Source organism: Clarias gariepinus, chromosome 26, assembly GCF_024256425.1.
Source record: "Clarias gariepinus isolate MV-2021 ecotype Netherlands chromosome 26, CGAR_prim_01v2, whole genome shotgun sequence".
Lineage (NCBI taxonomy): Eukaryota > Metazoa > Chordata > Actinopteri > Siluriformes > Clariidae > Clarias > Clarias gariepinus.
This window is the reverse complement of record NC_071125.1, coordinates 19,986,539-20,002,957: the sequence shown is the minus strand read 5'-3', so window position 1 is coordinate 20,002,957 and position 16,419 is coordinate 19,986,539. Positions and strand designations below refer to the sequence as shown.

At 39.6% G+C, this 16,419-nt stretch overlaps 1 protein-coding gene across 2 annotated transcripts; it reads left to right on the top strand.

The window, feature by feature from the left end:
* The first annotated feature begins 1,121 nt into the window (after positions 1–1,121).
* tnfrsf11a (tumor necrosis factor receptor superfamily, member 11a, NFKB activator) lies at positions 1,122–14,891 on the top strand. 2 transcript variants are annotated; one of them, XM_053487450.1, is made up of 10 exons: positions 1,122–1,362; positions 6,074–6,149; positions 6,451–6,576; positions 7,575–7,718; positions 8,644–8,728; positions 9,055–9,128; positions 9,220–9,321; positions 9,411–9,460; positions 9,555–10,275; positions 13,917–14,122. In XM_053487450.1, exons 1-10 carry the CDS (start codon positions 1,288–1,290, stop codon positions 13,976–13,978), a joined length of 1,515 nt encoding a protein of 504 aa, XP_053343425.1. In that variant the 5' UTR covers positions 1,122–1,287; the 3' UTR covers positions 13,979–14,122. The 2 variants fall into 2 exon arrangements, with proteins under 2 accessions (XP_053343425.1, XP_053343424.1); XM_053487449.1 differs by having other exon boundaries at positions 1,123–1,362; positions 13,912–14,891.
* The last annotated feature ends 1,528 nt before the right edge of the window (positions 14,892–16,419 follow it).

Below are 16,419 nucleotides of genomic sequence, written 5' to 3'. Positions count from 1 at the left end.
TTGCACCCTGATTTTTTTAGGACAAGCTTCAGGCCCACAGTGACCATACACTGGATAAGATGATGGACGGATGGATGGATTATAATAATAAATGATACTAATTTCATACAACATTTTTTATGTTTTATTATATTTTACCGCAATATAATTGCTTTAGGTTTGGGGATACTTTAATCATTAGTTTTATCATCCATAATATTACAATGAAAAACGTTACATGCTGACTCAACTTGTGCCACCAGGGCAGCTCTGGCATGACTCCTGAAGAACTCTGGTGGTGTGCTGTATGTTGGGCAATAGAGCCTTTGGTTGCTGTTCAGTTTAGGATCTAGGGAGTTTGGAAACCTGGTTGGCAGTCTGGGGCTCTTTGCCTGCTGGGCCCTGTGTGGACGAGGCTTGTGTGCCCATGGTATATAATTTATAATGAATGATAACGTGTTGTGGCTTTGTGGTTAGCACTGTGGCTTAGAACCTCCAGGGTCCAGGTTCGATTCGCTTTGAGATCTGTGTGCATGTTCTCCCTGTGCTTGGTGGCTTTTCTCCGGGTACACCGGTTTCTTCCCAGAGGCATGCAAATTAGGCTAATTGGCATGACAGTGTGTGTCTGGGTGTGTATACAAGTACAGTATGTGTGTGTACTATGTAACGGGTTGGCACACCACCCAGGGTGCCCTATTGGTTTCCCGGATAAAGAATGAAGCAGTATAGACTACGAGTGAGTGGTTTTAATGTTGTGGCTGATAAATGTAAGCATGATTTTTTCATTTTTTTAAATCTAGTCCAACTCATCTTTTGTCTTTTATTTTTATTATTATATATTTTTTGTTTCTTTAGTGCATAATATATTAAATATGGTGCATTTTTCTTTCTTTCAGGTTTTTCTTTAGGTTGCTTTTAAAACCAAAAAAACAAAAAACAACACCCTCCAGCAGGCAGGGCACCAAAAGGTGGATCGATATTTATTTGCATACATTTACATCGGACCAATAGCAAAGCATTTCAGAAAGGAGTCCTCCCATGCAACGCTGCAGCCACGCCCACTTTCAGCTCGGCTCCTCCCCTTTTGGCTTGCAGGGTTGTGTACTGTAGTTATAGCAGTTAGAGCTGAAGAGTTTGGACAGAGTGTGAAAGAGTGCTGTATGTAAAAGGAGCTGAACATGCTTTAAGGGTATCGGTCACACACACACACACACACACACAGACGCACACACTGTGAGTTTTTCTGAGAAAGAAAAGGAAAAAAATATTAATCCTACTTTAATAGTTACTCTTTATAAACTACAAATCATGAGAGCATACTTCTCCACCAGTTGGATATTTCGAGGCTGGATATACTGCCTGATCTTTGCCTTATGCATCCAGGTAAGATTCTTGTTTTGATTACAAACTGGATGTCAGGATCATGTCTCATGCACGCTCTGATACATATATGACATGTTTGATGATTTGGGTTGTTCTGACAAAGCTCATAAAATGCAGCTGATGTTTATCGGAGTTAAAGTGTTAACTCTAGTGCAGGGTGAAATCTGAAATCTGTTTGCACACTGTTTTACTGGAAGCAGTGGATGTTGGTTTACATCCAGATCCCACACCGCAAGCTGTAAATGAGTCCAGGCATCCTCAGAGCATACTTTCTGACTTTCTTTTCTTCTCGTTTTTCTGTTTAAGAAATCTGTCTGAACTTTAATCCAGACTCTGGCTATTTATTTTTCGACCATTTTGAAGTCTGAGAGGAACTTGACATGTGGAAGTGCTTCTTGGCATTAGTGTGTGTGGGAGGTGTGTGGGTGGATGTTCAACCCTAGGGAATATTTTTGTGATTTTTAAAATTTTTTTAGTTTTATAATGGCCGCATAATTTTTTTTAAATTTGTGTTATTAAAGTAGGGGCGACACAGTGGTGTAGTGGCTAGCACTGTCACCTTGCACCTCCAGGGTTAGGGGTTTGATTCCTACCTCATTTCTGTACGCATGGAGTTTGCATGTTCTTGGTGATTTTACCCCGGGTATTCTGGTTTCCTCCCACACTCCAAAAGCAGGCAGATGCTCGTAGTGTGGGCGATTGACAATTAAGCATCAAGCTGGCAACCCGACCCCTTAAGTAACTGTCACAGAAACAACGGATTTATCTCCAGGGTGAGGAGTATCCGTCACCCGATGTGCCGGCATGGGGACAGACCTATCTTTATTCCACCATCTATTAATTTAGGGGTTGTAAATCATTTAAAAAAGGCTAAATACATTCCAATATAGTCAGATTTATCACATGAACACTATTTATGTATACAATAATATTGTGTTTTTCAAAAATTTGAGTCATAGAGGTTTTTTATTTTTTTTTATATTATGAGCATTCCACTTTAGGAACTTATACAAGTCTACTGTTTTTGAGTTATTCAGATTTGGATTGGCAGCACAGTGTCTTACTGGTAAACACTTTTTGCATTTGCACCTCCAGGTCCTAGGTTCGATTCCCATGTCAGGTCTGCGTGCAGTTAGCATGTTCTGCCCATTCTTGTTGGGTTTCCTCCAGGTTCTTCAGTTTCCTCCCATAGTCCAAAAACATGCAGATTAGTGTATTGAAAGTGTGTGAGTTTTGAACGGAGGTACTACCATGGTTGTACAAATTGGAATAAATACAGTGGTCAACATTGGCTTTTCTATAGAGGTTTCTAAATAGATGGATGGATGAATAATAGATGGAGATTTGGAGTAAATTTACTTAAATTAAACGACCAGTTTTTAGAAATAACAGTTCCAGACCAGTTTATATCATGAAATGTGGTATGGCATGATGTGATCTTTACTGTTGCAACTAAAGAAACAAATCTCAGACCTCACTTTAGAACCACTGCTTAAGAGCCTTGTAAAGAAAAAGAAAAAAAAAAAGCATGCGATCACTTTACAGCATCAACTAAAATGACCGTGCCGCTGTCCCCGTTATCCTCTTTTGACACTGCTTTTCAGTTTGACGCCCCTATCTGATAAAATGTAAGAAAGAATCTACTTTGCATGAACCTGTCAATTTACGCATCCCGCCGTAAAGATAAAACTGTCACTCAATAGAACAGTCTATAGAACAATCTATAAAAAGAATATTCTTACCATACAAACATCATCTGAGCTGTCACTTCAAAGGCTTACACAGTTACATAAACTGATATACATTCATTTCATTCGGTCATTGCATCGGTGGGTAATTTGCTTATCTCAAGCTCGCCTGGGGGAAAAGCGTACGAGCCATGCTTAACGTTGCATCACAGACCTGCGGGTCTCAACTTGTGCTTGACAGAAGGGACCAGATTAGTACGTGGAGGCTTGTGCAGGGGAATGAGAACGTTTAAGTCAAACTAACGTTTTGTTTTGACACGTTTTAGCGCTTACAGGTTGCACCTAGCAAATTCAATTAGTCTTTACTTTGTGCTTTGCAAAATCTGTGATAAAACACACAACCTGCCCTGTATTGATAGACGCGGCTTTAAATAAATCACCTTGCCAGGTGAAAACTTTTGCCGTAGCAGTTATGCAAACTCTGTGGTTGGTGGAAAACTGGTTTTGAAAATGCACCATGTTGTTTTTTTTTGCAACAGTGATGGACATGACTAAAATACAGTCACACAAAAGAGGTACAATATGAAAAACAAAACACCCCCTCACTTACTTTCTCTCTCCCTCTCTCTCTCTCTCTCTCTCTGTCTATCTGTCACAAAAGAAACAAGGCACCCAGTTAGTAACTTGAGATTGATTTTCCATTTTGGAACCCAACTGATTGAAATGATATAGCGGTTTCTGGGAGGACAGAGCTCAACACGGTTGAATGCTCGTACAACGGTCGCAGTTGTATGCTTATTTTCCAACATGTAATTATTCAGGGCGTCACTGACCATGTTCTTATATATTTAGTCAATGAAAATATTTCATGTCGCTTGTTATACCCTGCTAGTTGGATGCAAAAGGACTAGAAATGAGTTCTGGACATTCCTTTGGGTTTCCTGTCTCCTTTCTCATACATTGTTCGAGTCCAAGCTCTGTAACCACACCGACAATGGAACATGTCTCTAAGCATCCTTATAATATCATAGCACAAAACACACAGTTGGACAGGAGTGGGTGTTCTATCGTATGCACAGTATCAGTCAAACATCTGGACGAACTGGGTTAACTTTTTTCAGAACATTTAATCAAAATGAGACATTTCATTAGTTTACAATATTTTTACCTCTTCTAAAGAAATTTTAAAATATTTTTAGAAGACGTAAAAAAACTCTTTTGGGGCAAATCTGGGTGTCATGTAACTGTTTGAGAAGGTGCCATGGTTAAGGAATGTCTGAAACTTCATGATTAGAAATACCGCTTAGTGTTTAACATACTGTATAATATAGTTTTTTTTTTTTTACGGTTTTAGTTTTATTTTAACTGTCAATTCCCACCCACAGACCAGCTACAGTATGACCCAATGGCTAAAGATTAGCACATGGTCGCTCCCAGATATCCGAAGCCAGCCATGACATTTTTTGGGTTTGCAGAAATATCTTAGATGAAAGTGCTATCTGCCCTCTTCAACATACATGAGCTCACAGACACCCCGCGACTGGGTAATCTTGCTCTTAATGACAAGATAGAAAGTAATTATGCTTCGCTTGGACTTCCGGCTATGGACGGCTGTTGAGATTCAACCTCGCAATTTAATTGATTGGTTGACATTTTTAACACACACTGTCATTAAATAAATAAGAAACAGCAAGGACTTGTTTTTTTATCCACACTCCACACACTTAATTGATAAAGCAGTTACCTATCCAAGACTGATAGATGCGTTTACTATTATAATTTATAATTAGTAGCTAATTAGAGTAATCCAGATGTGTTGAAAGCAACTTCGAATGCACAACATGTCAAACGTTGATCTGGATGGGCTACGACAACGGTTTCACTCCTGTCAAGGAATCTAAGATTTAGGAATCTAATCTAAGAAAAGATTACACTGGGTGCAGGTTCACACGAAGTGCAGAGTTAAAACAGTGAGAAAGATTTTGCTAACCTACTCAATGTTGGTTAACAGGTTGAGAGCTGTGTATGTTTATCTTATAAATCATTTTGTCGAATATTATTTACCTATTTCAAATATTTGTAACATAAACATCAATAATAAAAATCCATTTATGCGACACAGGGAAAAGCATTCAGAAATATTTAAATATAAGCGTTGAACTCAGAGAAAGCTTTTATTCTTGAAATGTTCCATCCCTAGGCATTGAACCCATGATCTAGTGGAAATAGAGTTCATTTGGAAATACAGTACCGACAGTTTAGATGAACAGGAAAGGTTTGCTTGTAAGGATCAGTGCTATTGAAGGTTGTAAGGTCAAATCCCAGCGACTGTTGCAGCAAGGCTGGTGCTTGGATTGGACTCGGGCTTAACTCTAGAAGTCGCTTCAGATGAACGCATCTGCCAAATAAATAAAACTCTCATTAGAGTCGGCCGAGCCTTATAGAGTCGTTCAAACAATTCTGTGTTATTTCTGTGACAACCGCTGTATAATAATAATAATAATAATAATAATAATAAAAAACACTAAATTGCAAAGTTGGCCATGCCAAACCATGTTTTTGGAATTGGACCCAAATATTGTTTGCAGCTCATTAAAGAGGTCGACTAAATGGAACACGTGGCTTGTCCGCTCCCCTCTGCTGATCTTGGCACTTCACAGCCTTAGTCGGGATATTTTAGACCGTCTCCGAGCCTACTCTGCATTTTAGTTAACAGATGAAAAGCCTTTACTTGTAAAAACCCGTGCACATTTTTTGTGGTATCAGCAGGGAAGTGGTTAGTGGCTATAAACCCTATACGCTCTCTGAGGTCATGACCTCATGAGACTTTGAGATTCTGACACCATAGTAGTTTTAAATTTCATGTAGTATTACATTTGCCATGTAAGAATGATTGTTACGGTTTTATAGAATTTAACAATCTGGTGTGAATTTCAATAAACAGAATTCACCTGATACTGTAGCTTTTAAACATTTTTAATCGTTATTTACTTATATCATTTTTTTTCTTGTTATACTTCCAGAGAAAACATGCCAAACCAATTTGCAACGATTTGCAGTACCTGCAAGGAAATAAATGCTGTAGCAAGTGCAAACCAGGTAAATAATCTTTCAATACTTTTCATCTGCTTTTCTTCAAACCTGCACTGATTCGGACAAAGCTTTGAAATGTTTGGAGTTTTAAAAGGGAAGTGTGTGTAAAGGAGGAACACCCATGTAGCCACAGAGCCCTCCAGAATGAAAACCTCAGTTTAGTCTCTGCTCCATAAAAAAAAGCCCCATGGTCAAACTTACATACTTCTGATAATGCAGAAACTATGTGACAAACTCCAAGTAGACTTTACGTGAAAAAAGGAATTTAAACATGTATAAAAATTAACACTCTTTCTTCTGAATACAGGAACGTATCTGTCTGCAACATGCACCGAGAATGAGGACACTAAGTGTCGTCCATGTGGGAAGAACGAGTACCAGTCAAAATATACCACTGAGAAGAGGTGCTATCCGCAGAAGTTCTGTGACGAGGGTCAGACATTCATCTTTATTATTCCAACCTATATTATACATTGAGGCACATGAATACGTCAACCCGTATAATATAAACTGGTAACGTTCTTCAGGGGAGCATCTGATCTGCACACACAACTAAAAACACAGGTTTTATGCCGAATGCAACACTCCCATTTTTTTTTTTAACCCTCCCATTTATTGGCAGTAGTATGTATTTGTATTGGAATAGTTTTGGACAGTGGGGCTCAAGCCCTGATCCTCAAATTAACAACCTACAGTAGAACTTGAGCCACCACTCCCCTAATCAATATATGGTAATTGGTAAAAATATCAATCAGCACAATCAGAATTCTGGAAAACTTACAAATGTGTGAGTAAATTTTGTAACTGCTCACCATTGTGTGTTGCTTCAAAAAAAGAAAAGAGATCTGCATACACATTGAAAAAAAATTTACTGGGTCACTGATACATTGGGTCTTTTTTCCATTCCTAGACCAATGGCTCCAGTGGGATGTAGTCCAGTTTGATACTTTAGCCTTAATCGTAGTCACCTCTGCCAGGAGGTTACCACTTGGCTGTAGATAGAACTTTCACCAAGATAATGACCCCATATAACCGACTTAAAACTAAAAAGGGAAAGCAAAAAAAAAATATATTGCAATGGCTTTTTTTTTTTAACATTTTTGTGGGGTTTGAAACTCAACTAAAAACCAGAGAACATGAGAATATCAAGAACTTCATGTTCGAGAGTTCACATTTACATTACAGTAGTTACAAACTGCAGGGAAGCTTATATTAGGTTAGTTCCTCAGTAGAGTGAACAACTAGTTCATAATTAATGTGAGTGCTAATACTTTTAACACCATTAACTTTTACCAAGTTGTGTATCTTGACGTGTGAAGGGTGCCAATAATTCTGGAGTTGATTTTAGGTTTCCAGAGAGAAAACTGAAATAAAGCTACAGTTAACTAAGCTCAGTCTCTCTCTCTCTCTCTCTCTCTCTGTATATCACAGGGAAAGGATTTTACCGGCCGAACCCGAGCAGCACCACTGAGCTCGAGCCGTGTCAGTGTAAAGAGGGCTTCCAGTGTACCACCAGCTATTGCGAGTTTTGTGATAGAATCAAACCCTGTCCTCCAGGCCAAGGACTCGCAGGAGGTAACACCTCATTAACTACATCATTTCATCCAGATACACATTTCAAGATGAATTGACTTGACATATAAGTGTCTCGAACTATTCCACAAACTACTGTTGTTGGTTTTGGTTCGTTTTCCGGCACCAAAGATAAATGCGACTCATAAAATAAATGACTCATAATTACAAAATCAGTAGCTTGGTGGTCTGCCGCGGTTTGTGGTTTGACACAAGTTAGAGGATTTTAAGACGGTGCACAGATATTTTGATATGTTGTGGTACTGATGCCAGTCAGTATCATTCATTTAAATGATTATATACCTTATTTAAGTACAGAAAATATGACGAAAGGGAAAAAAAAAGCAATAGAAACATTTAGAAAGTATAAGTCCAAAGATACTCACTGAAACACTTGGAAATTTAATATTTTAAGACTTTTTCCCAAGACATTTTTGACTTTTTGGAATAATAAATGTGAAAAAATACATATATCCCTTAACTCGTTGAAGAAATACATTTGGCAACTTCTGTGGAATTTTGTGTATATATAGAATATAGAAATGTTGTCTCTTTTGAAGCACAAAATTGATCGAGAAGTATATTATTAGTAATTACAGCTCACTAGTCTGGGTTTATAAACCATGGTGAAGGTGGAGGACCCCAAAGGAGTAGATAGAGATGGTTATGGATATTTTTACATTACTGTATATCAGGTCCTACAGTGTCATTGTGCTGCTTAAGATCCTTCAGACATTCTTCATTTTCGTAACTACTGTACATGCCGTTCTTGTTACTATTACTGTAGTTATTCAGACCAATTACTGCATGATCTGCTTTAAGACAAATAACTTGCTGAAAGTTTACGTGCATAAACCACAGTGGTATGTCTTAAAAAGTGCATTAACATTTTTCTGCTATGATCTGTTTCTCTACTTTGTCATTTAAGAGACTGGAAAACAGGCATGTAAGGACTGCGACTACGGCTTTTTCTCGGATTCCAACTCGGTCGAGGCGTGCAAGAAATGGACAGAGTGAGTATGTGCTCAATGTTTGAACTAACCCCTGATTTGTAGATCATACACACACAGGGTCCATTTGTGCAGGCGCAGTGCTTATTCTCACTAGTGCTGTTTTTCTGGCGGTGCTCTCAGGTCACAGGAGCTTTAAAAGCCCCCGCAGTTTTACCATGCTGCGGTAGTATGACTAATTTCTCCACCACTTCCCTTGGAAACAGCCTGTTTTTCCTTAGTCGGTCATTTTAATTGTAACTCTTTGCGGAAAGCGTTGAGCGATAAAAACAGAAGTGACAAATTTTGCTGTAGATTCTTGTACTGATAAGTCTGGTACTTTTTTTCAGCTGTAAAGCCATTGGCAAGTCCGAGGAAAAGCCAGGCAGTCATGTAGCGGATGTGGTGTGTGGACCACCCTTTGGTACGTGACCTACAATGTTTACGGTACAAATACAGTTACAGTATGAAAGTTTGTCCTGTGTTAAACCATCTTTTCCGCAATCGTTCCCTAGAGCCTCCACCATCGTGGGCTGTTGTGGCGATACCCTGTGCTATAATCGTCATGTGTGCTGTGATTCTTTCTTGCTACAAGGATAAACTGAACATCCTCTCAGGTACATCCGAATGAGAATCATATTCATTTTACGGTCTTAGATTTTTTCATTCATGCTTCTGATTATTAAAGATGTTTTTCTTTTCCCAGTCAATCTACGAACTTGTGTTCAGAACATTAAACAGAGCAGAATCCAACAAGTAAGTAAGGAGGTGCTAAAATCAGCTGTTTTATATTGCCGATCATTTAATCAATCACTTACAATAATACAGACTTGAATCTATTCCTCCCCAGGAGACACTAACACCACCGTACAATAGCAACCGCCCCCTGTATGAGATCACATCTCAGGTGGATGAAGGCACTCCAGAATACCTGAGCATGTGCTCCAAATCTGTTCGTGATTCCCCTGGGCTAGACAAGGCTCAAGGAAACAAGAAGACCCCATACTCCTCCAAGCTGGAAAAGGACCGGGCTGATGGATCATCAGGCAGCTCTGCTGAGGGATCTGAGAGTCCATGTACCCCACATCCTGGCAGCTCCTGCAGCTGCTTGATCATGAAGGAGCCGGTGGAGGTGGGCGAGAACGAGGACTGCAGTGAGCTGGTGGCGACCGGCCTGGCTGGATGCTGCTCCTGTGCTCAGGTGGACAACGTGGTCCCCGAACCAAGGAAGGATGACAACGGCAGCCTGAAAGAGCCTCCTCTATGTGGGAACTTTTACACTGAGAACGTTCCTGGATGCCTTCAGGGCTCCCAGGAGCTCTACCTGGACTATAGCAGTGGAGCTGGCAAGGAGGTCATGTCAGTGGTCAGGGATTTACACAGCGACACGAGCGCTTATGAGAGAAATGAGCCGCAATGCTGCAGCATCGAATCCACCGCCGTACTTTCGTCGCTTAGCACAAGCAACAACCAGGGGCTGTCGCTCATCTCCAGCGCAGATAACAACCAGCCCAAAGCTGATGCGGATTTGGAAATCCAGAGCCAGAGCTTGGAGACTGCTCTTACATGTGGTAAGGTATTTAAATTGCTACTGAGAGTTTGAAGGTAGTGAAAAAGTTCTTATCAATCGCAGATTCTACTACTAAGTAGATTTTTAGTGAGGCGTTTTACATGGCACTGACAACATCATAGCCTCAAACAAAATTAAGTTGAGAGGGTGATACACTGATGCTATAGTACTCGAATAATTTACTGTCATTCCATTACCAAAAAAAATAGCAACCATGGCAACACTGTCATCAAGTGTCCTGCCTACTGGTCCATGTTCATAGAGCAAGCATGGAACAGCATGACTCCTGCGCCAATGGGACTCTATTAGCATTTGTTGCATCTGACCACAAGATGCAACAATATGAGCGGTGTTCGAGTCAAAATGGGACTTCTCATAAATAATGGCATGAAACCAGAAGACTTCAAGCACAAGTGATGAGACTCTTAGCTCCAGTAAGACATTTGAATGGTGCAAAAGGTTTAAAGAAGGCTGTATGTCTGTGAATGAAGATCCTGGCCAAGGTGGCTTGGAGCCCACTGCAGTCATTCCCATGAACAGTCTTAGGAGGGGAAAAAAAACGGTCTGATCACCAAATGGTTTTTGCAGGACAATGCACAACCTCATACTTTCTACCGCACCACTTGGAAAATTCCAGGAACTTGGCTTGGAGTTATTGCCGCAACTTTTCACCTTGATAGTATCTAAGCACTAGTTAAACGCTGGGATAAGTGCATTGGTGTTTGGGTGTAGCAGGAGATCATATGAAGAAATAAAGAGAACTTTAAAGGTTAATAATAACTTAAAAGTGTTCATTTATCGGTTCGGCTTGAACAACCCCATGAACGACCCTATGAAGCTAAATAAAAAAGGAAGACTTTAAAAAGGTCAGGATTTGTTGAGCAGCTGATCTTCAGCCTCTACTAGTAGACATATTTCCTGTATATCAGAAGACTTACAACACCAATGACGAAAACCTGGTATTTCTTCCACTGAGATATAAAGAGGTGTCATGTATTATGTTAAATTACAAACATTTCAGATGTTGAAACAGTCCCATTCAAAATTAAAACAAGATGTTTTCTAATGTCTCATAGAGTCGCTCGGCTCAGCGGGGGCAATCGTTTTTCTCCCAGAGATTTGATCATGAGCCTTATGGCCTACAAAAGAGAAGATAAACACCCCTTTCCCATAACATTTAACTAACGCCTTGGCTAATCTGTTGGATATGCGTGTTTAGTGTAGCATTCTTATTTGTGCCAAAAAAACAACCAAACAATCTAACAAACAAACGAAAACTTTTGACGGTTCCTGTACTTTTTCCCGAAAGATCTTGTTAATAAATACTGCATATCTAGGGTGTTATTTTATAAGAATTATTCGTACCCCTCCAGTAAATGATTTTCCAGTAAACAACACTGGTGAAAAAAACAACCCTAGCCAGAGTGGACACCGGGGCTCTGGCACGTGATAAATCATGGCTTAATGAGTAAAAGATGTGTAAAGAATGATTCACTGCCAGTCTGTCTCTCTGTCGAGTGCCTGCTGCAGTAAAAAAATCCACCGTATTTTAGGGAACTAGTCGACATGCTTGGCGGAAGGAAACTATGCTTATTTTTGCATCCGGAAGACACAGAAATATCATCTGCTCTATAAGGGCTGAATTAGCGCGTAAAATGTACAGTAAGGCACAAATTATGTTCCGCAGCTTTTTTCCTTCCTTGAATAATAGAAACTGATCTCGCTTGTTGTGCTATGGGTGTAATATGACGTTTGATCCTGGTAGGGGTGACATACTGGTAGAAAATGCAAAGCATTTTATTACCGCATGCCATCATGAGGCTTGTTCAATTAGTATTTGACTCCAGGAAAGGAAATCTATTTTTAAACGTGCTGTACCTCTTTTTCAATTTTCCTTAAATATCTTTTAAAGTATTCATTTGCTATCCTGCATCATACATACTGTACGCTTACAGTTCTGTACTATATAACCAAAACTTTGTGCACCCTCATACCAGCATTCCTGCTTTTGCTGTTATAATAAATTCCACTTTCCTTTGGATTAGATTTAGATTAGTGAGGTCAGGCATTGATGTTGGCTAAGGAGGGGTGCACCTGGGGAGCAGACAGTGTTCCAGTGCGTCCCAAAGGTGTTCAGTAGGGACCATAAGTGGACAGTGGCACTCTTATGCTGGCACACACGGTGAACCAAAATAATAATGCCACAGCATAGAATGAAATGCTTCCCCCCTAATCAGACTACAATCTTTCCTCCAAACTACGTGATGCCCTCCAACATCTTTTGCCATAGTTTGCGGCGTAACAAACTCGGAGGATAGCGCTATCCGCTCCTTCCGCTTGCTTGAGCTCACAGGCGCCCATGATTGGCTGTAGAGCCGTGATTGATTACCTCCCATCCCACCCCTCTGACAGAGCTTGGCTATTCAGCTCTCTCTAGGGTCCCGACTGCAATAGGCTACAAAACCACCCAGGAATCAAACTAGCTATCTCCAGCTGATTGGGCGAGCACTTTACCACCGCACCACTTTGGGGCCCATAGAATGAAATTCTAGACAATTTTGTGCTTCAAACTTTGCAGCAACAGTTTGGATAATGCTATCATATACATCAAGGCCTGAACGGTTTGTGAATCTGTTTGTTTAATAGTGAATCCCATATACAGTGAGCCAAAAGCAGAGTAGTAATACATGCAATTAGATTAGCATATTGTACGTGTAACAAATTGTTAAGAAATTTCTTATGAATGAAGACATGAAACTGAATTTATAGAAGATTCCAAGCAGATAAAAACACTTGAACGGTGCAAACGTTTTTAAAAAAAGCCTGTGCATCCATGAATGACGATCCTGGCTAAGGTGCACTGCAGTCGTTCAGATGACCATTAAGAGAGTGGAACACCTGTTACTTGAAATTCGTATAATTTGTCGCCAACTTGCGGAAAAGCCGCATCCAACTGTGGAAACTTTACACACAATCTATCATTCACAAACACCACTTACGCATTACAGGAACTAGGCAATCTCCAAACTATTTCCAATTATTTGGGGAATAAAAGGAGTTCCTGGGAGGCCAACGTTTCAGACATGAAGGCAGGTAGTCTGATTATGGCTCCATCATACTGAGAAAACTTTCAACGTTGATAGTAACAAAACAGTAGCAGGGGATTATAGAGAGAAATAAAGGTAGTTTTTACTGTCATAACTGTATTCTGTTATTCTCATGTGTGTTTATATCAAGTGCAAGTTACAATTTCATAACCTCAGTTCAGGAAATTTCGTCATGTCGACAAGTTAATGTCAGTGAATGATTTAAATATATAAAAAAATTTAATACTAAGTAACAGAATATGCTAGATTAAGTGCTATTTTATAAGTTGCCGAAAAATGCAGGTGCTATAAAAAAATATAATTAAATCCTAAATAGCTAAATCACTCACCCACTTCAGTATTATGAATGATTTTATGTAGAATCCCAATTAAGTGTGAATACTTATCTAAGGCTCTGTATATTGTAAGAACAAACATTATAAAATTTGGGACAATCCATGGTTTTAATATACGCATAAACAAGTGTTTGTGCCTTAAAAAATAGCAATGAGGCTAAAATCTGAACTGTGTCTTTGTGTGTTTCTTGCCAGCTCAGGTGACGGGAAACAACAACACCACATTCATCTCGACCGGCCAGGTGATGAACTTCACTGGTGATGTTATCATGGTATACGTCAGCCAGACGTCGCTGGGCAGCAGCGGAGATGAAGAGCCCTACGCCAGCCCAGTTCAGGAGCAATCGGCTGAATGTGCCAATCAGAATCTGCCCAAATCCTACCAACGCACAGATGGGCATGAGAGACATATACCAGTGCAGGAAATGACTAACCAGCGCCTTCAACGTAACCAAAACCTCTCTGTCTGAACTGGAGCTTGATTTGCCTGTTGGTTTTCTTTCCGAGCATCCAGAGTGCTGTTTCATAAACAAAAAAAATGCTGTGCATTTGTTAAATATGATATTGTATATAGTTTGTTTTTGTGTTGTTTTTTTCAATCAGGATCTATATGCTATAATGCCAGTGATATACAATGGTATGAGATGATTTGTCTGTTAATTCTGCATTGGCTCAGTGTGTAATTTGCAAAATAATAATAATAATAATAATAATAATAATAATAATAATTTTATGTTGTTGGGCCAGATTAACAATTCAAATAAATGAGACAAGGGATCCAAAGTATTGAATGACGCCGGCCAAAAAAATCATTATAAGTCCAGAGAAAGCAGGACATTCAGTAAGGGGAAACAAATGTGTGCCTGTCTCCTCTTCCTCTTCGTTCTTAGTATTTAAAGGCAAGCTAGTGCACAACATCTCCTTGAGAGATCCTTTTATGGACCAAAATGAACGGCTCTGTAAATGTGGAGAACAATGCCGGACTGTTTGCTTTTTGCAGTGTTTCTTTAAGATGTTTTTATATTATCTACTATTTGATCAGGGAATTTATGCTTCTTCTTTTTTTTTAAGATATTATGACTTTATTCATTTGATGTTTATGGCGGCATTTTAGCCACCAACCTGACCATTCAGTTTCACTGAAATAAAAAGGAATGTAGCCATGAACATCAATATGTAATGTGTATGTGTGTGTGTGTGTGTGTGTGTGTGTGTGTGTGTGTGTATGCGTGTATACAGCAAATATGGCGTGATTATGGTACTAGAAATATACATGATTTTTACAAAAACAACAAAAAAGCCTTTTTTTTCTGTATTAAGATAAACTGTTTACAGTGCCAGCCCTGCTAATTGAATATGAAGTAAAACCTCACATTCTTTCCTGAACCAGTTCTTGAGCTGTAATTACAGCTGTGCATGGGTAGCAGCTGTCATAAGGTCAACACGAAACACTTCACCACATGAAAAGCCTTTGCTCTGATTGCAAAGACACAATCAGCACACTGTACACCCTAAGATTAGAAAAAGTGATGCAAAACAGGAAGTTATGACTTACCAGCATGTGGTCCATGTTAGCAAAGATGCCCAATTGTATCATAAGGATCAGACAAAGAGACATATTGCGTACTAAAGAGGACAGGGAATGAATGACACGATGTTTAGCAGGGCGTATTCAAACGAAAGTGCTTGACAAGTGATCTCCATTACAACAACACACCAGTAATTGGGTTGTTTAATACAAACCTTACCAGAGTTTACAACATCTGGTTTGAGTGTGGTGACACTGAAGTTTGAGTTGGATGAAACGTGACACTGACGATGCCTGTGATCGTTGGTGTATTTGGTGAATATTCCCAGCGCAGTGGTCTTGCATGTTAGTAGGGCCTTGTCCTGGTCCTGCCCTATGCACATTTTAGTGTCTCCTTGACCTGACACAACTGATTCAAACTAATCTGTAAATCATCTCTGTGAAATGATAATAAGGTCTTTACACCAGGATTGCAGCCTGTGCTACGGGGCATTACTAATGCAAGCAATTTTGCCCTATTACTTGACTTATGCAATGGATGCCAAACCATTAAACTACCAGATGTTTCCCAGGAAGGATCGTTTTTCTCAAAGCCGGCAAAAATTATGAAACCACCACACTTAAAGGACCTTAACCCAGATCTTTTTTGTTTTCGTAGCAAAATCACAGATATGACACAAAGCAAATATTTTCCCCCCAGATCAAATAGAGAAACAATTATGGAATCATCTATTGAACCGCATGAATCACTTTTTTGCTGGCTTGAATTCTATGAGGCATTAACTTCACTACAGAAAAACTACATTATCCATCAAGCTGATTCACTCTCTCACTCACTTATTCAATCAATCATTTCTCTGTATGTGTCCTGTTCAAGGTTGCAGGAAGCCTGGAGTCTATCCCAGGGGACATGTGCATGATACATGGTACCGATCCATCGCAGGGCACAAGCACAAACATGCTTATTTACACATTACGGAGAATTTAGAAATGCCAATTAGACTAATTAGCATGTTTTTAAACTGTGGGAGGGAACCCTTCAAGCACAGGGAGAAAATGCAAATGAGGTGGGAATCGAAACCTCAACCCAGGAGGTACTAACTACTCAAACACTGTGCCACCTCCAGCAAGGTGCGTGATCATCCTCACCAAACCTTTTTTCTATGGAATGAGAA